Source organism: Oncorhynchus clarkii, chromosome 25, assembly GCF_045791955.1.
Source record: "Oncorhynchus clarkii lewisi isolate Uvic-CL-2024 chromosome 25, UVic_Ocla_1.0, whole genome shotgun sequence".
NCBI classification, from domain to species: domain Eukaryota; kingdom Metazoa; phylum Chordata; class Actinopteri; order Salmoniformes; family Salmonidae; genus Oncorhynchus; species Oncorhynchus clarkii.
The window spans coordinates 18162088-18184045 of record NC_092171.1 but is presented as its reverse complement, the minus strand read 5'-3'; the positions used below and the strand labels follow the sequence as shown (position 1 = coordinate 18184045).

Here is a 21958-nt window from a genome sequence, read left to right as displayed (position 1 = left end):
GAGAGAGAGAGAGAGAGAGAGGCAGAGATAGAGAGAGGTGCAAAGAGAGAGAGAGAGAGGCAAAGAGAGAGAGAGAGAGGCAAAGAGAGAGAGAGAGAGAGGCAAAGAGAGAGAGAGAGAGGCAAAGAGAGAGAGAGAGAGAGAGAGAGAGAGAGAGAGAGAGCAAGAGAGAAAAAAAAGAGACAGAGGCAGGGAGAAAGACAGACAGAGACAGAACAGGACCAACTCATACGTAGTCCTTTTCCATGTTACTATTAGAGGGAGAGCATTACCTTTAGCTATTAAATAACAACTTGTCTGTTAGAAAGTTTTCCACAGTATGTGGCATGGTATTATTTAGAAACATGTATTCTAGTGTCAAAATTGACTTAAAAGCACAAGTAGGATAATTTTGGTCATAAAGTCAGCACCTTCCAAAACTGAGTTTGGCAAGATTTGTGTAACTGAGGTCATCACGACTTGAACTACAATTATGACCACTTGCCCAGAAACACGGATTTGTAACACCTAGAGAGAATTGTCATGCACAGACAAAGAGCTGCGGTGATCTTGATAGTGATCACTCAAGTATGCCATGTGTTTTGGGCAAAATGAGAATTGAGACTGTGTGCACTTGCATTCCAACTACCACTTGACAATATTCCAAAAATCAGAATCAATTCACGAGCATCTTGTGTTTATCTAGATTAATTATGACTATTTTGAGGAAGTGGTACTGTCTATGTTGTTGCTACCCTGCCTCAAGAGGGACAAACAACAATAACTTCCAGGGTACAATAAAGCAAACATAACACACCCACATCAAACCACACCCCCAAGACTCAAATCTCGTTTTTCTTAATGAGCAATAGAAAAAAATGCGGAATCGGTGAGTCCAGCCGCTCTTTAATGCAGCCAGTCATAATTACTGAGAGATGCTAATCAGCAGAAACCACATCCAGTAATATCATTTTGATGCATGTGGGCCCATCCTGGCTTTACAAAGCAGAATAATTAAATGGGCAAAGAACGGCAGCCAAGGGAGCCAGGCCAAGACCTGAGCTTTATTATCAGAGGCTTTATGAGCGGCTACAGCCAAATGATACAACCACTGTGATTTATGACAAAGGAGATGGCAGCCCGGCTGGAGTGCTTATTTCAATGTAAACATATTGATACACAATGCCTATACACATTACAGTCAAATGCCCAGCTCCAACAAGGACTCATCAACTCTCTGCAGCCCTGTCAGCACTGGGTGTACAAAGAAAATGCAGGCTCATCTGTGAATTACTGTGCTTTATAAGAAACTGTGGTCAAGCTCTTGTGATGGATGAATAGTATCAAAACAAAAACTATGTAGTTCCAGTATATTCACTTGATCATGCTGATATATTTGATACAGCTCCTCCTCCGGTTTCAGCTCACCTTGTGGTTGCGTCCATGTTTGTAGAGCAGGGAGATGATGGACTTGATGTGTCCTCTCTGGATGATATTTAGAGCCTCCGGGCTCTCAATTAGAATGCAGTGGAGAACCTCCAGTATGCCTGCCGTGGCAAATCATCAATTAACGGCCACCGAGGACAAGGGAACAAGACACAAAAGGTCATTTCGCAAATGCATGCTCCTGAGCACAAGAAGAGGGTATGACGATACATGGCCAGGCATTACTAAAGCCATCCAGGACTCTAAACACCAGGTCTGGGGTTTACAACAGTGCAATCCAACTCCACATCACCTTTGAAACCATGTGCAGACAGCATGCAGGTAGGACAAGGTCACACAAAGCTTTAGCTTTATTGATTGATTGAATCGATAATGAAAAAAGAAGTAGGCCGCTCCAGCCCGGAGACTTTCCATACATAAAAGATTAGCAGGGATAAAAACACAATAAAGCCCGGAGGCTTATTTCCATTGTGGTCCTCAAACACGTGTCATGGTGGTATCATGTTATAATTTAAACACGTGTAATGGTGGTATCATGTTATCATTTAAACACGTGTCATGGTGGTATCATGTTATCATTTAAACACGTGTCATGGTGGTATCATGTTATCATTTAAACACGTGTCATGGTGGTATCGTGTTATCATTTAAACACGTGCCATGGTGGTATCGTGTTATCATTTAAACACGTGTCATGGTGGTATCATGTTATCATTTAAACACGTGTCATGGTGGTATCATGTTATCATTTAAACACGTGTCATGGCGGTATCATGGTACCTGAGGAAGACTCCAGTCTCTCCAGCTTGCTGACCAGCCAGTCCAGGTTGTTGGAGAACTGGGTGCAGTTGTTCCTGTTGCCTCGGATCAGCGCCGCTACAGAACACATGGACAAGGTCACAGGTCAAGGGGAGGAGACACGATACATATCCAGTTGGCAAGTTTGAAGAGGATAATGCAAATTGCTTATCTTTGACCTTCAGTACAGCAAAAACATAGCTCCTATAGAAATACACTGCACATCTTCCGCAACAAACAATGACACCCATGTCAAGGGAAGAAGACAGGTTACATATAATCTTTGCTAGTTATGAAGAGGATAATTCAAATGGCTTGTCTTTGCACCTACAGCCAACAACACTGCCAAACCTTACATCTTACACAACCACAACAACAACAACATCACACAAAATGCACACCTTAAACCACACACTCCATGCCAAGGAAAGAGTAGTGTTCTTCTTCAAAGCCTTTATGCATATTAATTAAGCTGCGGCGTATAAAGGAAGGGCGTGACATCAGGGGGACAGGAAAGGAGAGTCGTCACAGCCAAAAATGACAGGGTCACCTGGCATAGACAGAGGAGAGGAGGCCTAGCTCACAAATCCATTTAGCTGGTGCAGGTGTGTGGAGGAGGGGGTACGAGAGGGGGGACGTGGTCTGCACATTAATGCTCCCCATGAGGAGAAAGCACCATGTAAACACGCTGTGAAGGGCTCAGACAATGACACGGACACTAGAACTGGGAAGCTTCTGAGCGGGAGACATGCTCCTACTCCCAAGAGGGAATGCCTATAATGTACAACTGACATGTAAGATTGGACTGGTTTTTCCCACCCTGAAAGACCGTATTCGAACAATTTGTGGCCTAACTCAAGGATATGGGGAAAAGTGGTGACCATCTGGTGAACATGGGCAGTCCAGATTGACTGGGAGAATGTTGTAGACATGCTGGGGGAGATGTTGGGTAGAGGCCCTGGAAGCACTTCACACAGACGTGAAATCTGCATGCTATCCTTATCCACTTCCAGCCCCTGCACAAAGCTCCAGCCCCTGTTTGTGGGTGTGTGTGTTCAAGTTTTATTCCTCGTATGTGCAAGATACACATGGTATACACCATCCAACCAAACGCTTACTTGCAGCTTCCTTCTCGACAACGCAAACTAAAATAAAGTATAAAAGATAAGAACACGAACATAAAGTAAATGGATCAGTAGAATAGAATAAACATTTTTGCACAAGTATAATACAGGAAGGCACAATTTATTGTCCAATATTTACACATGTATCAGGGAACAGGGGATTGGGGGGCAAGTGTTAAAATTGTGCAGTATTAGCAAAAGTAAATACGTGTCTGGTAGCAGCAATTGTGATGTGTGTGTAGCATGAATGCATGTGTGTGTGTGTGCATGTACATGTGCGTACAGTACGTATGTGTGTGTTTGTGAGTCTGTGTCTGGTACTAGAGTGCATGTGTACTGAGGCTAGGGCTGTGAAGGTCATGACGGTAAAGTTTATTGGTGGTGTACATAGTTTGCAGACGTTATCGCAGGTGCAGCGAAATGCTTATGTTTCTAGCTCCAACAATGCAGCAATATCTAGCCAATACAATAACAATACACAAGCCTTCTGTCATTGTGAAGGGTCCATTTCAGGTGTGTTTGTCCGGTCTACAATAAAAATGTGTACTGTTGAGGGTACTCGAAGACTGGAGTTGAGCACCACTGGCTAAATGGGTGGACTGACGGCCATTGCAGGGAGCAAAGCAGGAAGAAAAAGCAGGATGTGTCAGTATGTGGTGTGATTTGTTGATTCAACTCAAATGACATTACAAAAAATACATTCCATTGTATGAGCAACATCATTCCCCTTTGACATCATTGGAACAAACATTCTACACTACCATGGAAATGATTTGCATCACAACAGCAGGCATCGACTGTGAGTTCACCCACGAGTTTACCAGTCACATTGCCAGGGTTAGAGGTTCCAAGCCTGTTCTATTCATTCTATTTCTATGTGTGCTGCTGCAGGGAGGCTGGCATTGTCTAGGCAACCAAAGACTAATTTGCTATTACACCTTGTTTGTTTCAACAAGGAGCAAAAAGTTTCTTCACGTTGTTAAGAGTCCATGTTACCTCAGAAACGGACTCAACCGCACGAATGCCCGGCCGTCCCTTCTTCAGTCAGCTGTTCGTTCCACACACACACAAAATATATATACACATACATACACACACACACACACACATACAGTATATACATACGGTACATACATACAGACATACAGACATACACCACCAGTTAAAAGTTTTAGAACAACTACTCATTCAAGGGTTTTTCTTTATTTTTACATTGTAGAATAATAGTGAAGACATCAAAACTACGAAATAACACATATGGAATCATGTAGTAACCAAAAAATTGTGTTGAACAAATCAAAATATATTTTATATTTGAGATTCTGCAAATAGCCACCCTTTGCCTTGATGACAGCTTTTCACACTCTTGGCATTCTCTCAACTAGCTTCATGAGGTAGTCACCTGGAATGCATTTCAATTAACAGGTGTGCCTTGTTAAAAGTTCATTTGCGGAAGTTCTTTCCTTCTTAATGCGTTTGAGCCAATCGGTTGTGTTGTGACCAGGCAGGGCTGGTATACAGAAGACAGCCCTATTTGGTAAAATACCAAGTTCATATTATGGCAAGAACAGCTCAAATAAGGAAAGAGAAATGACAGTCCATCATTACTTTAAGGTCAGTCAATACGGGAAATTTCAAGAACATTGAAAGTTTCTTCAAGTGCAGTTGCAAAAACCATCAAGCGCTATGATGAAACTGGCTCTCATGAGGACCGCTACAGGAATGGAAGACCCAGAGTTACCTCTGCTGCAGAGGAAAAGTTCATTAGGGTTACCAGCCTTAGAAATTGTAGCCCAAATGCTTCAGAGTTCAAGTAACAGACAAATCTCAAAATTAACTGTGAATCAGGCATTCATGGTCAAATTGCTGCAAAGAAACCACTACTAAAGGATACCAATAAGAAGAAAATGTAACAATGTACGCTGACAGTCGGGAAGCAAGTTCAGGGAGTGAATACATAAACATTTTTTTTTAACAAAACAAGAAACACAAACAGCGCACAGACATGAAACAGGAACAATGACGACTGAGGAAGAAAACAAAGGGAGTGATATACAGTGCCTTGCGAAAGTATTCGGCCCCCTTGAACTTTGCGACCTTTTGCCACATTTCAGGCTTCAAACATAAAGATATAAAACTGTATTTTTTTGTGAAGAATCAACAACAAGTGGGACACAATGGTGAAGTGGAACAACATTTATTGGATATTTCAAACTTTTTTAACAAATCAAAAACTGAGAAATTGGGCGTGCAAAATTATTCAGCCCCTTTACTTTCAGTGCAGCAAACTCAGTGAGAAGTTCAGTGAGGATCTCTGAATGATCCAATGTTGACCTAAATGACTAATGATGATAAATACAATCCACCTGTGTGTAATCAAGTCTCTGTATCAATGCACCTGCACTGTGATAGTCTCAGAGGTCCGTTAAAAGCGCAGAGAGCATCATGAAGAACAAGGAACACACCAGGCAGGTCCGAGATACTGTTGTGAAGAAGTTTAAAGCTGGATTTGGATACAAAACGATTTCCCAAGCTTTAAACATCCCAAGGAGCACTGTGCAAGCGATAATATTGAAATGGAAGGAGTATCAGACCACTGCAAATCTACCAAGACCTGGCCGTCCCTCTAAACTTTCAGCTCATACAAGGAGAAGACTGATCAGAGATGCAGCCAAGAGGCCCATGATCACTCTGGATGAACTGCATAGATCTACAGCTGAGGTGGGAGACTCTGTCCATAGGACAACAATCAGTCGTATATTGCACAAATCTGGCCTTTATGGAAGAGTGGCAAGAAGAAAGCCATTTCTTAAAGATATCCATAAAAAGTGTAGTTTAAAGTTTGCCACAAGCCACCTGGGAGACACACCAAACATGTGGAAGAAGGTGCTCTGGTCAGATGAAACCAAAATTGAACTTTTTGGCAACAATGCAAAACGTTATGTTTGGCGTAAAAGCAACACAGCTGAACACACCATCCCCACTGTCAAACATGGTGGTGGCAGCATCATGGTTTGGGCCTGCTTTTCTTCAGCAGGGACAGGGAAGATGGTTAAAATTGATGGGAAGATGGATGGAGCCAAATACAGGACCATTCTGGAAGAAAACCTGATGGAGTCTGCAAAAGACCTGAGACTGGGACGGAGATTTGTCTTCCAACAAGACAATGATCCAAAACATAAAGCAAAATCTACAATGGAGTGGTTCAAAACTAAACATATCCAGGTGTTAGAATGGCCAAGTCAAAGTCCAGACCTGAATCCAATCGAGAATCTGTGGAAAGAACTGAAAACTGCTGTTCACAAATGCTCTCCATCCAACCTCACTGAGCTCGAGCTGTTTTGCAAGGAGGAATGGGAAAAAATGTCAGTCTCTCGATGTGCAAAACTGATAGAGACATACCCCAAGCGACTTAGAGCTGTAATCGCAGCAAAAGGTGGGGCTACAAAGTATTAACTTAAGGGGGCTGAATAATTTTGCACGCCCAATATTTCAGTTTTTGATTTGTTAAAAAAGTTTGAAATATCCAATAAATGTCGTTCCACTTCATGATTGTGTCCCACTTGTTGTTGATTCTTCACAATAAAATACAGTTTTATATCTTTATGTTTGAAGCCTAAAATGTGGCAAAAGGTCGCAAAGTTCAAGGGGGCCGAATACTTTCGCAAGGCACTGTATAAAGGGAAGGTGATGGAGTCCAGTTGAGTGTAATGCTGGTGACAGGTGTGTGCCCTAACGAGCAGCCTGGTGATCTAGAGGCCGGAGAGGGAGCACACGTGACAGTACCCCCTCCCCAACGTGTGGTTCCAGCCGCAGGACGCCGACCAGGATGACGATCCCGGGGATCAGGAGCGGACCGGTCACCTCTGCTAAGGCGCAGGAACGTGTCAATCCAGCTGAGGCGCGGGAGCATGATGACCTAGAGCACCGGAGAGAGAGCATATGTGACAGAAGAGACTTGCTTGGGCCAAGAAACACGAGCAATGGACATTATACCAGTGGAAGTGTGTCCTTTGGTCTGGAGTCCAAATTGGAGATTCTTGGTTCCAACGGCTGTGTCTTTGTGAGACGTGGTGTGGGTGAACAGATGATTTCCGCATGTGTATTTTCCAACGTAAAGCATGGAGGAGGTGGTGTTATGGTGTGGGGGTGCTTTGCTGGTGACACTGTCCGTAATTTATTTTGAATTCAAGGCACATTTAACCAGCATGGCTACCACATCATTCTGCAGCGATACGCCATCCCATCTGGATTGGGCTTAGTGGGACTATCATTTGTTTTTCAACAGGACAATGACCCAACACACTTCCAGGCTGTGTATGGGCTATTTTAAAAAGAAGGAGAGTGATGGAGTGCTGCATCAGATTACCTGGCCTCAACAATCCCCTGACCTCAACCAAATTGAGATGGTTTGGGATGAGTCGAACTGCAGAGTGAAGGAAAAGCAGCCAACAAGTGCTCAGCATATGTGGGAACCTCTTCAAGACTGTTGGAAAAACATTCCAGGTGAAGCTGGTTGAGAGAATGCCAAGAATGTGCAAAGCTGTCATTGCAAAGGGTGGCTATTTGAAGAATCTCAAATGTAAAATATATTTTGATTTGTTAACCACTCTTTTGGTTAATACATGATTCCATGATTTCATAGTTTTGACGTTTTCAATGTAGAAAATAGTAAAAATAACTAAAAACCCTTGAATGAGTAGGTTTGTCTAAACTTTTGCCTAGTACTGTATGTCATATTTTTTTTACTGTTATGACTTTTATTTTATTTTCATGACGGTCTTCAACCATACCTGTCGGTTACACAGTTATACAGTAATTGTGCCTGCCCTAACTGAGTCTTCCTCACAGACAGGCGTGTAAAGATGGGGAAACACCACCTTGGAGTACCTAGAGGACCATAAACAGCTCTGTAAATGCCAGCTCAGCTGAGACAAATAATCCCACGGCAGCAGTGAGACACAGGCCTGTGGTTGGTAAGAGCAGTACTGGGACTCAGAGAACGCCAGGGCTTTCGTGGCAGGCAACAATGATTGATTACTGTGAAGTGTGTGTGTCAAGCAAGGAGCAGACAGGTTGTCCTGTCTTTGTCTACTGTTGTGTTTAACGATTTTACTGTGACACTTTATGTGATTGTAACTATATTGGTGTGATGACTTGTGTAAAATACTCTTTGGAGGATATACTCTTCTATTGTCTCTCTCACCTAGCAGCTCATAGAGCAGGTTGAGGATGTCCTTCCAGGAAGCCCCAGCCTCTGCCCCGGCACACTCCCCAAAGTGGGCTGCACTGTTGTACACGTTGAGACGGTCGATGCAGCAGGACACCAGAGTCAGCATGCCCTGAAACAAAGACACACCCATTATTACTCTGACATCATCATCATGTGTCCTCAATTAACCTGCTCCTAGTCTCTCCCATGCCTTCATGCCTGGATGATTAATCTAGGATGGTAATAGCGATCAGGTATGCTAAGCAGCATGCCCAGCTGTGAGAAAGGAAAATTGCAGGTGATTTATAACTCCATGAAAATCCTATCAGCTGTCAACAATGAAAAATTGACCTTACAACTGTATCGTATGGCAGAGCGGGATGGAAAAGAGCAATTTTGGGATATTATTACAATTAAGGAGAAGTGTGTAGGCTGGGATATAGATGGGTTATTGAAGCATTCCAAGGGCAGGAAAGGTGTATGCCGGAAACAGTATTGTGTATGGTTATACCAATTATGTAAACATTACTTAAACACTGCACACAGCTATTTTACATAAATTCCTGTTATGAACTTATTGCTTGGAGACAAAGTGAACAACTCGGGAAATTTAAATCCACAGCAACAGCTTTTGTTTCCGTTAAGGAGAGAAGTTGACGTTGTGTATTTAACATCACAGGCACAAGGGAAGGCAGCTGACATTTTATAATTGATGAGAACAATTTTGGGCCGAGAGGCTTATCAAAAGGCTCCACGCCATTGTTGTCACCACAGAAAAACTCGGAACAAAACTGCTGACAGTTGAAAAGCAATGCTCTGAAATACAATATGGCATTGAAATACTGTACCAAGAATCCATTGATTTAGCCTTTAAAAACAGCGTGTCTTGGCAACACTGCATTTAAGCCCGGCTCCTGCAATGACCACTTACTAAAATTGCCTTAATCACAATTGAAACCCCTGACTTTGGACTTTTATTGTCCTCTGCTGCCAAGCAACCGTCAGGCAGGATTGCGACGCGGCACTTCATGTGTGGATGAACTCACTTCCTGTTTGAAGAGGTTCTGTCGGTTCTTGAGAGAGCGCAGCATGATCTGTTTCTCCTCGTGCTCCAGCTCAGCATTAGGCACCTGGAAGTAGGTGATGAGGTCATTGAGTGTCTGGAGGACCTCCTCGATGGGCAGGGCTACTGATGCACGGTTCTTTCCCCCCAGACAGTCCAGGTCTCTGGAACAGGGAAGAAGGGTTATCTTCACCACAGGAAACTTTGAAAGTACTCCATTTTGCAAAAGTAGATTTTTCAGCATCAAAACAAGGGAATATACACTGAGCATATCAAACATTAGGAACACCTTCCTAATATTGAGTTGCACCCCCTTTTGCCCTCAGTACAGCCTAAATTCATCAGGGCATGGACGTTATAAGATGTCGAAAGCATTCCGAAGGGATGGTGGGCCATGTTGATTCCAATGCCTCCTACAGTTGTGTCAAGTTGGCTGGATGTCCTTTGGGTGGTGGACCATTCGTCAAATACATGGGAAACTGTTGAGCGTGACAAACCCAGCAGCGTTGCAGTTCTTGACACAAACCGGCACCTACTATCATACCCAGTTCAAAGGCACTTAAATATTTTGTCTCGCCCAGTCACCCTCTGAATGAATCACATACACAATCCATGTCTCAATTATCTCAAGGATTAAAAATCCTCCTTTAACCTGTCTCCTTCCCTTCATCTACACTGATTGAAGTGGATTTAAATAAGTGACATCAATAAGGGACAACAATTTTCACATGGATTCACTTGGTCGGTCTGTCATGTTCATACTGCTTTGTGCACTCAGTGTATGACAGCAGGTTCTTTATATCATGACATCATTATATGATAATCATAAGGTTTCATAACAACACCGAACTCCAGTATTAGAATATGACTCAAGCAGTGACTGCCATAACAACATCATTTGTGCCTTGAGGTTCATCCATGCTGAAATGTTATTTCCGCGTGTGACCTAAAATGAGCCCCTGCTCTGTCACACAGATGGGGGCTGAGGAGGGGAGAGGGGGATGGGGGTGTGGAGAGGTACAGCTCACAGGCGGCAGTCTAGGTCTGGACAGTGGTGAAAGCCGGTCAGCAATGTTTGACCAACTGACGTCACGGAGGGGGGTATGTGTTTGATTCACAGTCACAGGACAGTTTAATAGTGGCAGATGAGGAGGCTTTGAACATTTATTCGCTCCATAGCATTCTCATTCATGACTGGCCGTGAGTGGCCTTATGGCTTGATGTGTTTATTGTCCTGTTTGGCCACGGATGACTGGGTCACTGAACCAGGCAGGCAGTGTGCTTTTTGTGGGCTGTGCAGCCCACTGCTCACAGGCCAAAAGCTCAAATGCTGCTGTGCATTCACAGTCTACAGGGCTTTACACCCAGACAGCATGCATATTACACTACAGTCAAGTAGGTGTTTTACTTTTGTAGGGCTGGCACAATTACCGTACAACCGATGGATATGCATGAAGACTGTCATGAAAATAAAATAACCGTTTATCAGTGAAGACTTGAACCTACTTCTACCCCTAAGGCATAAGACCTCTAAACAAGACGGCTAAATAGCTAATCAAATGGCTACATTGACGACCTGCATTGACCCTTTTTTATTGAGTCTCTTGCACTGACTCTATGCACACACACTGGACTCTACCCACACATTCACACACACTACATACGCAGGCAGGCAGGCAGGCAGGCAGGCAGGCAGGCAGGCAGGCAGGCAGGCAGGCAGGCAGGCAGGCAGGCAGGCAGGCAGGCAGGCAGGCAGACAGACAGACAGACAGACAGACAGACAGACAGACAGACAGAGACAGACAGACAGACAGACAGACAGACACACACACACACTACATACGCATGCACACACATGCATGCTGATGCAACAGACACATACATGCTGCTGCTACAGCTCAGTCTATTATCTATCCTGTTGCCTTGTCACTTTACATTTACATTTACATTTTTGTAATTTAGCAGACGCTCTGATCCAAATTCTCCGATTCAGGTGGGTCAACCCCGTATCTCAGTCATAGTAAGTACAAATTGCCTCAAAGTAGCTATTCGCAAAGTGAGTGCTAGGAAGGGGGGTGGGGCAGAGAAGACCTTTGACTGGGCTGAGCGGGAGCAGCCCCCTCGAAGGGATGCGAGGGCCAAAAGACCAGAGGTGGCTCAGGTTGGGGTGTAAGGTTAGAGCAGAGGCTGAAGGTAGGGAGGGGCAGTTCGTCTTGCTGCTCCGTAGGTAAGCACCATGGTCTTGTAGTGGATGCGAACTTCGACTGGAAGCCAGTGGAGTGTGCGGACGAGCGGGATGACATGGGAGAACTTGGGAAGGTTGAACACCAAACGGAATGCAGGAATTTGATTGCACAAGCGGGGAGCCCAGCCAACAGCGAGTTGAAGTAGTCCAGACAGGAGATGACTGGATTAGGACCTGCACCACTACCTGTGTGAGGTACATATGTTGTAGAGCATGAACCTGTTGGAGCGAATCACTGCTTTGATGTTTGCAGAGAACGACATGGTGTTGTCCAGGGTCACACAAAAGTTCTTTGCACGGGACTCCTGGGTGGCGCAGTGGTCTAGGGCACTGCATCGCAGCTGTACCACCAGAGACTCTGGGTTCGCACCCAGGCTCTGTCGCAGCCGGCCGCGACCGAGAGGTCCGTGGGGCGACGCACAATTGGCCAAGCGTCGTCCGGGTTAGGGAAGGTTTGGCCGGTAGGGATATCCTTTGTGCACCAGCGACTTCTGTGGTGAGCCGGGCGCAGTACACGCTAACCAAGGTCGCCAGGTGCACAGTGTTTCCTCTGACACATTGGTGCGCCTGGCTTCCGGGTTGGATGCGCGCTGTAAGCAGTGCGGCTTGGTTGGGTTGTGTTTCGGAGGATGCATGGCTTTCTACCTTCGTCTCTCCCGAGCCCGTACGGGAGTTGGAGCGATGAGACAAGATAGTAATTACTAACAATTGGATACCACGAAAAGGGGGTTTAAATTTAAGAAATATTTTTTTTTAAAGGTTCGTTGCACAAGGACATTGTGAAGTTGTCAACCGTGATGGTGAGGTCTTGGAGCAGGCAGGCCTTCCCCGGGAGAAAGAAAAGCTCTGTTTTGTCAAGGTTGAGCTTGAGATGGAGACTAGGCACGCAGAGATGCGTATCACCAATTGGGTGTCAGAAGGAGGGAGGAGGGAAAGAGCAAATTAATTGAGTGTCATGCGCATAGCAATGATAGGAGAGACTATGTGTGGATCTGAAGCAGCTGAGTGGCTTGGTGTAAAGAGAAAAGGAGAGGGTCTAGAACCGAGCGCTGGAGGACACCAGTAGTGAGAGTACATGGTACAGACACAGATCCTCTCCATGTCAACTGGTAGGAGCGTCCTGCCAGGTAGGATGCAATCTAAGAGTGTGCAGAGTCTGAGACACCCAGCATTGAGAGAGTGGAGAGGAGGATCTGATGGTTCATGGTGTCAAAGGCAGCGGACTGATCTAGGAGGATGACAACAGAGGAGAAAGAGTCAGCTTTGGCAGTGTGGAGAGCCTCTGTGACACAGAATCGACCAGTCTCGGTTGAGTGACCCAACTTGAAGCCTGACTGGTAAGGGTCAAGAAGATTGTTCTGTAGAGAAATAGCGAGCGAGTTGGTCAGAAACAGCATGCTCAAGTGTTTTGGAAAGAAAAGAAAGAAGGGATTACGGTCTGTAGTTCTTGACATCAGAGGGGTCGAGTGTTGGTATCTTGATGTGGGGAGAGACTCTGGACATTTTTAAGTCAGATGTGACGCAGACAGTGATCAGGGATGAGTTGATGAGGGAAGTGAGGAATGGGAGAATGTCTCCAGAGATGGTCTGGAGAAGGGAGGAGGGGATGGGGTGGAGCGGGTAGATTGTTGAGTGGACCAGACCACACTAGTCACAGGAGAGAGGGGAGAAAGAGGTCAAGGCGTAGGGTAGTTATGTGTGAGTGGGACCAGTGAACTCAATAGGATGAATGAGGAGCGGGTGTCGTCAACCTTCTTTTCAAAGTGATTGACAAAGTCATCCCTAGAGCTGGAGGAGGGAGGAGTAGGTGGAACAGTTCCTAAGCTTAGAGGCAGAAGCTTGACATTTAGAGTGATAGAAAGTGGCTTTAGCAGCAGATAGAGTAAGAAAATGAGGGAGTGAAAGGAAGACAGGTCCTCCGGAAGTTTAGTTTTCCTCCATTTTTGTCAGCTTCCGACAGCCCTGTTCTGTCGCAATGAGTCACTCAGCCATGGATCAGGAGGGGAGGACCGAGCCGGCCGGGAGGTAAGGGGACAGTGCGAGTCATAGGATGAGGAAAGACAAGAGAGCAGGGTTGAAAAGGTAGAATCAGGAGATGAGAGAAAGGGATTTAGCAGAAGGGAGAGTAGTGGGAGAGAGAGAGAGCGAAGATTGCGACGGCACATGAGCATTTGGGTAGGGGCTGTAATGGGACATTTTTATTGTACGTGTCCACATAACTGAGTATGTGACTAACCTTGTGAAACTGTCCTTTTATAATCTCCTGTTCTTGGGAGTATCATCCTGTTGCAAACCAACTTGCACCTGCGTCCTTGTATAGATAAAGTTCCGCTCAAGAACAGGAAACTATAAAGATATGTGCTTATCACCCAATGCTTTGGAACTCAGACTGTCTACCCTGCGCTGTGTAACTCTGGTATTCTCTCTGAGCTCAGAAATAAGGAATCTTGGTTTGACTTGGACTCCAGCAAATCCTTATTGTAGAATATACACCACAGGGCTGAGTGGGTAGGGTTGGAGGAGAAGGAGACAGAAAAAGAAAGTAGTGATCAGAGAGCTGGAGACTTCACCCTTACTTACATTAGAGAACAACTGATAATCTGCCGAGCCGATAAATGGGGCCTATATTTGACCTTCCAGTCTTTTGGCCCTTCCCAATCTGCTTTGCCGATAGTCCCTCGGCTGCTATGTGAGCCGCCACTCATCGCCTGAGCCACAAGCTCTACACAATGTAGAGGAACATCTAGCTGGGAAGCTGCAGTATTGAGAAATAGATGAATTGACAGTGACCAAAATCAAATTACTGTTGGTTAAAAAAAATCTAATTACTGTAATATTAGTTTAGTTAATTCACTAATAATAAGGCTTCTCCTCTAGGATTTTGTCTGTGCTTAGCGCCATTCCATTTATTTTTATCCTGAAAAACTCCCCCGTCCTTAAAGATTACATGCATACACATACCATGATGCAGTCACCCCTATGTTTGAAAATATAGCGTGGTAATCAATAATGTGTTGTATTGGATTTGCCTCAAACATAACACTTTATTCAGGACAAAATGTAATTCCTTTGCCACATTTTACAGTATTACTTTAGTGCCTTGTTGCAAACAGGATGCATGTTTTGGGATATTTTTATTCTGTGCAGGCTTCCTTCTTTTCCCTGTGTCAATTAGGTTAGTATTGTGGAGTAACTACAATGTTGTTGATCGATCCTTAGAGTTTAATGGCTGTGATAGGAGAAAACGAACTGTTTAAATGTCACCGTTGGCCTCATGATGAAATCCCTGAGCGGTTTACTTCGTCTACGGCAACGGAGTTAGGAAGGACGCCTGTATCTTTGTAATGACTGGGCTTATTGGTTCACCATCTAAAGTGTAATTATTAACTTCATGCTCAGAGTGATATTCAAGGTCTACCACAAGGTGCCCTTCTTTGCAATGCATTGGAAAACCTCCCTGGTAGTTGTGGTTGAATCTGTGTTTGAAATTCACCGCTGGACTAAGAGACCTAGTAAACAATTGTATGTACAGAGATGAGGTAGTCATTCAAAAATCATGTTAAACACTATTATTGCACAGAGAGATTCCATGCAATTTATAATGTGACTTGTTAAGCACATTTTCATTCCTGAACTTATAAAGGCTAGACATAACAAAGGGGTTGAATACTTATTGACTCAAGACAGTTCAGCTTTTCATTTTTTATTCACTTGTAAACATTTCAAAAAACATTCCACTTTGACATTATGGGGTATTGTGTTTAGGTCAGTGACAAAACAATCTCAATTAAATCCATTTTAAATTCAGGCTGTAACACAACAAATGTGGAAAAAGTCAAAGGCTGTAAATACTTTCTGAAGGCGCTGTATGGGCAGATTTGAGTCATTCAGACACAACGTGCATGTTAGTTTCATATTTTCTCCTACCCTTGCTCTCCTTGTCAGATATTATGCACATTTATGGCTTGGTGGCAAATGTCATTGCCATTGAGCTAGTTCTCATAGTACCAGTAAACAGTAGCACTAGATATGAGCCATGGAGAGAGATGTGAGGAGATGTGAAAGGCAGTGAAGTTACAGTCTTGCTCTATCCAAATAGTAGCAGTAGGATCCAGTTACAACACGCCCATTTCCTGACAGATAGCTGAACTAGCGAATTTTGACCTGGCAGCTGAGTTTAGAGATGCATCCTGACAGCTGAAAATAATAATTTTTCACAATCACGGAAAATTACAAAAATACTAGTTTCATAAGCATCCGTGATCACAAATCATGACGTTGGACCCATTTGCATTGAATAGAGGGTACTTTATATTCGCATACTAACAGCAGTGCCTATATTTTTTATTTAACCTTTATTTAACTAGGCAAGTCAGTTAAGAACAAATTCTTATTTAAAAACGACAGCCTAGGAACAGTGGGTTAACTGCCTTGTTCAGGGGCAGAATGATATATTTTTATCTCGTCAGCTTGGGGATTCAATCTAGCAACCTTTCAGTTACTGGCCCAACGCTCTAACCACTAGGCTACCTGCCACCCCATTCAAAATGATGTCCTTCCATACAGGCATGACATGCTGGAGTGATGCTTCCATGCAGAATGTGTTGCTCAGAAGGCTAATATAAGTAACAGATGGAATGCAAACAGACGAGGGTGCTACAGATGACAGACTCCACTGATCTGCCAAAACAAGCTCAATAACTCAATGCACACACTCCTATTGAATGTGCATTCACCTGTATTGTAGGCCTATGCCGTCTTCATTTACCCAGTTTATCAAGAGATGTACCATTCAAATAAAAGTATTATGTTGTTATGTAGTTAGATTTGTAAAAACAAAGTTGAATGTAATGTTTTATTTGAAAATGTATGCATTAATGCATACATGGCTGTCTCTGGGAAATGTTGTCATCAAAATGTTCAAGCGTAACGATATTGAATAGTGGCCTAAAATATCGGCCATCGGCCTCCTGGACCCCCCAAAGAATCTGTATCGGTCATTCACTAACCGTGTACCTCTGCACATCGTATTCTGTACATAGCCATGCTATTTGTATTTGTTATTTGTTATTCACTGTGTCACTATTTCTATTTATACATTTATTTATGTTCTACCTTTAACTCAGCATTGTTGGAAAATTACCCGTAAGTAACAATTTCACCGTTAGTATAAACCTGTTGTTTACGAAGCATGTGACAAATAAAGTTTGAATTGAGGCGGCCAGGCATTTGTGCAGGTGAGTACATTTTTGCTGAAAACATGGTCTCTATAGTAACATGTACTCCACAAAGTGATGAAACTTTGTTGCTTCTTGCTCAAACAAGAAAGGTGTTGTAGCAAACAAGTCTTAGGTTGCCTAGGCAATGCCCTCCTCCCTGCTACAACAGCAGCACATGCAGTCAGGAGCAGAGGAGAGGAACAAATATCAACACAGCAAAAAAGAAACGTCCTCTTACTTTCAACTGCATTTATTTTCAGCAAACTAAACATGTGTAAATATTTGTATGAACAGAAGATTCAACAACTGAGACATAAACTGAACAAGTTCCACAGACATGTAACTAACATAAATGGAATAATGTGTCCCTGAACAAAGGAGGGGTCAAAATCAAAAGTAACAGTCAGTATCTGGTGTGGCCACCAGCTGCATTAAGTAAGGCCTCGGTGTAACGCTCATTCCTTCGATGAGGCAAAACCGCGACTCGTCAGTGAAAACCACATTTTGCCAGTCCTGTCTGGTCCAGCGACGGTGGGTTTGTGCCCATAGGCGACATTGTTGCCTGTGATGTCTGTTGAGGACCTGCCTTACATCAGGCCTACAAGCCCCCAGTCCAGCCTCTCTCAGCCTATTGCGGACAGTCTGAGCACGGATGGCGGGATTGTGCATTCCTGGTGTAACTCGGGCAGTTGTTGTTGCCATCCTGTACCTGTCCCACAGGTGTAATGTTTGGATGTACTGATCCTGTGCAGGTGTTGTTACACGTGGTCTGCCACTGAATCAGCTGTCCGTCCTGTCTCGCTGTAGCGCTGTCTTAGGCGTCACACAGTACGGACATTGCAATTTATTGCCATGGCCACATCTGCAGTCTTGCCTTCTTGCAGCATGCCTAAGGCACATTCCCGCAGATGAGCAGGGACCCTGGGCATCTTTCTTTTGGTGTTTTTTGGTGTTTTTTCCATCTGTACGCTGTTAGTGTTTTAATAACCATTCCATAGGTACATGTTCATTAATTGTTTATGGTTAATTGAATTAGCATGGGAAACAGTGTTTAAACCCTTTACAATTAAGATCTGTGAAGTTTCTTGGATTTCTATGAATTATCTTTGAAAGACCGGGTCCTGAAAAAGGGGCGTTTCTTTTTCAGAAAGTATTCATAACGCTTGACTTACTCCGCATTTTGTTGTGTTACAGGCTGAATTCAAAATTGATTAAATCGATTTTTTTCGTCACCGATCTACACCCAATAACCCATAATGACAAAGTGAAAACATGTTTTTAGAAATGTTTGCTAATTTATTGAAATTAAATACAGAACTTACACACCCTCTTGCTATGACACTCCAAATTCAGCTCAGGTGCATCCAATTTCCTTTGAGCATCCTTGAGATGTCACTACAACTTGATTGGAGTCCACCTGTGGTCAATTCAATTGTTTGGACATGATTTAGAAAGAAACACACCTGTCTATATAAGGTCCCACAGTTGACAGTGCAGTGAAGTCTAAAGAACTGTGATTTGACTTGGGAAAAAAACTGTCCTTGGATCTCCAAGATAGAATTGTGATGAGGCATATACAGTGCCTTGCGAAAGTATTCGGCCCTCTTGAACTTTGCGACCTTTTGCCACATTTCAGGCTTCAAACATAAAGATATAAAACTGTATTTTTTTGTGAAGAATGAACAACAAGTGGGACACAATCATGAAGTGGAACGACATTTATTGGATATTTCAAACTTTTTTAACAAATCAAAAACTGAAATATTGGGCGTGCAAAATTATTCAGCCCATTTACTTTCAGTGCAGCAAACTCTCTCCAGAAGTTCAGTGAGGATCTCTGAAAGATCCAATGTTGACCTAAATGACTAATGATGATAAATACAATCCACCTGTGTGTAATCAAGTCTCCGTATAATGCACTGTGATAGTCTCAGAGGTCCGTTAAAAGCGCAGAGAGCATCATGAAGAACAAGGAACACACCAGGCAGGTCCGAGATACTGTTGTGAAGAAGTTTAAAGCCGGATTTGGATACAAAAATATTTCCCAAGCTTTAAACATCCCAAGGAGTACTGTGCAAGCGATAACATTGAAATGGAAGGAGTATCAGACCACTGCAAATCTACCAAGACCTGGCCGTCCCTCTAAACTTTCAGCTCATACAAGGAGAAGACTGATCAGAGATGCAGCCAAGAGGCCCATGATCACTCTGGATGAACTGCAGAGATCTACAGCTGAGGTGGGAGACTCTGTCCATTGGACAACAATCAGTCGTATATTGCACAAATCTGGCCTTTATGGAAGAGTGGCAAGAAGAAAGCCATTTCTTAAAGACATCCATAAAAAGTGTTGTTTAAAGTTTGCCACAAGCCACCTGGGAGACACACCAAACATGTGGAAGAAGGTGCTCTGGTCAGATGAAACCAAAATTGAACTTTTTGGCAACAATGCAAAACGTTATGTTTGGCGTAAAAGCAACACAGCTGAACACACCATCCCCACTGTCAAACATGGTGGTGGCAGCATCATGGTTTGGGCCTGCTTTTCTTCAGCAGGGACAGGGAAGATGGTTAAAATTGATGGGAAGATGGATGGAGCCAAATACAGGACCATTCTGGAAGAAAACCTGATGGAGTCTGCAAAAGACCTGAGACTGGGACGGAGATTTGTCTTCCAACAAGACAATGATCCAAAACATAAAGCAAAATCTACAATGGAATGGTTAAAAAATAAACATTTCCAGGTGTTAGAATGGCCAAGTCAAAGTCCAGACCTGAATCCAATCGAGAATCTGTGGAAAGAACTGAAAACTGCTGTTCACAAATGCTCTCCATCCAACCTCACTGAGCTCGAGCTGTTTTGCAAGGAGGAATGGGAAAAAATGTCAGTCTCTCGATGTGCAAAACTGATAGAGACATACCCCAAGCGACTTACAGCTGTAATCGCAGCAAAAGGTGGCGCTACACAGTAATAACTTAAGGGGGCTGAATAATTTTGCATGCCCAATTTTTCAGTTTTTGATTTGTTAAAAAAAGTTTGAAATATCCAATAAATGTCGTTCCACTTCATGATTGTGTCCCACTTGTTGTTGATTCTTCACAAAAAAATACAGTTTTATATCTTTATGTTTGAAGCCTGAAATGTGGCAAAAGGTCGCAAAGTTCAAGGGGGCCGAATACTTTCGCAAGGCACTGTATCTGGGGAAGGGTATAAAACCATTTCTAGAGTGTTGAAAGTTTCCAAGAGCACAGCGGTCTCCATAATTTGTAAATTGAAAAAATATGGAACTACCCAGACTCTGCCTAGAGCTGGCCATCCAACCAAACTGAGAAACAGGGCAAAAAGGACCTTGGTCAAGAGGTGGCCAAGAACCCAGTGATTAATTTGACAGAACTACAGAGGTCCTTGGCTGAGATGGGAGAACGTGCCAGAAGGAAAACTACTGTCTCTACAGCACTTCACCAATCTGGGATTTTTGGTAGAATGGCCAGACGGAAGCCACTCTTGAGAAAAAGGCAAAAGATTCTGTGGTCTGATGCAATTTTTTTTTAAACTCAGCTCATCACCCATCTAACACCATCCCTACTGTGAAGCATGGTGGTGGTAGCATCATGCTATGGGGATGCTTTTTAGTGGCAGGGACTGGAAGACTGTTCAGGATAGATGGAACAATGAATGGAGCCAAATACAGGCACATCCTTGATGAGAACCTGCTTCAGAGTGCAAACAACCTTAGACTGGGGCGAAGATTTACGTTCCAACAGGGTAATGACCCCAAGCATACAGCCAAGCAATGCTGGAATGGCTCCAGAAGAAGAGTGTGAAAGTCCTTGAGTGGCCCAACCAAACCCCAGTCCTGAATCTCATTGAAAATTGGTGAAAAGGCTTGAAGATTGCTCCCCATCTAACTTAACAGAGCTGGAGAAAATCTGCAAGGAAGAATGGGAGACAATCCCCAAATCCATATGTGCAAAGCTGAGATAGACATAACCAACACAACTCACAGCTCTAATCGCTGCCAAAGGAGCTTCTACAAACTATTGACTCAGGGTTATGAATACTTACGGTGGGGAGAACAAGTATTTGATACACTGCCAATTTTGCAGGTTTTCCTACTTACAAAGCGAGTAGAGGTCTGTAATTTTTATCATAGGTATACTTTGAGAGACGGAATCTAAAACAAAAATCCAGAAAATCACGTTGTATGATTTTTAAGTAATTCATTTGCATTTTATTGCATGATATAAGTATTTGATCACCTACCAACCAGTAAGAATTCCGGCTCTCACAGACCTGTTAGTTTTTCTTTAAGAAGCCCTCCTGTTCTCCACTCATTACCTGTATTAACTGCACCTGTTTGAACTCATTAACTGTATAAAAGACACCTGTACACACACTCAATCAAACAGACTCCAACCTCTCCACAATGGCCAAGACCAGAGAGCTGTGTAAGGACACCAAGGATAAAATTGTAGACTTGCGCTGGGATGGGCTACAGGACAATTGGCAAGCAGCTTGGTGAGAAGGCAACAACTGTTGGCGCAATTATTCGAAAATGGAAGAAGTTCAAGAAGACGGTCAATCACCCTCGGTCTGGGGCTCCATGCAAGATCTCACCTCGTGGGGCATCAATGATCATGAGGAAGGTAAGGGATCAGCCCAGAACTACACGGCAGGACCTGGTCAATGACCTGAAGAGAGCTGGGACCACAGTCTCAAAGAAAACCATTAGTAACACACTACGCCGTCATGGATTAAAATCCTTCAGCGCACGCAAGGTCCCCCTGTTCAAGCCAGCGCATGTCCAGGCCCATCTGAAGTTTGCCGATGACCATCTGGATGATCCAGAGGAGGAATGGGAGAAGGTCATGTGG

General features: G+C 43.7%; 1 protein-coding gene across 1 annotated transcript in view; it reads right to left on the bottom strand.

Annotated features, from left to right (window-relative positions):
• LOC139384069 (ryanodine receptor 3-like) overlaps nucleotides 1-21958 on the bottom strand; it is a 159766-nt gene that overhangs the window by 74461 nt on the left and 63347 nt on the right. Inside the window, exons 14-17 of the mRNA XM_071128705.1 lie at nucleotides 9606-9786; nucleotides 8554-8689; nucleotides 2206-2301; nucleotides 1408-1526 (exon numbers count right to left, since the gene is read on the bottom strand). Of these exons, the coding sequence (XP_070984806.1) occupies nucleotides 1408-1526; nucleotides 2206-2301; nucleotides 8554-8689; nucleotides 9606-9786 (532 nt within the window). The remainder of the gene's footprint in view (nucleotides 1-1407; nucleotides 1527-2205; nucleotides 2302-8553; nucleotides 8690-9605; nucleotides 9787-21958) is intronic.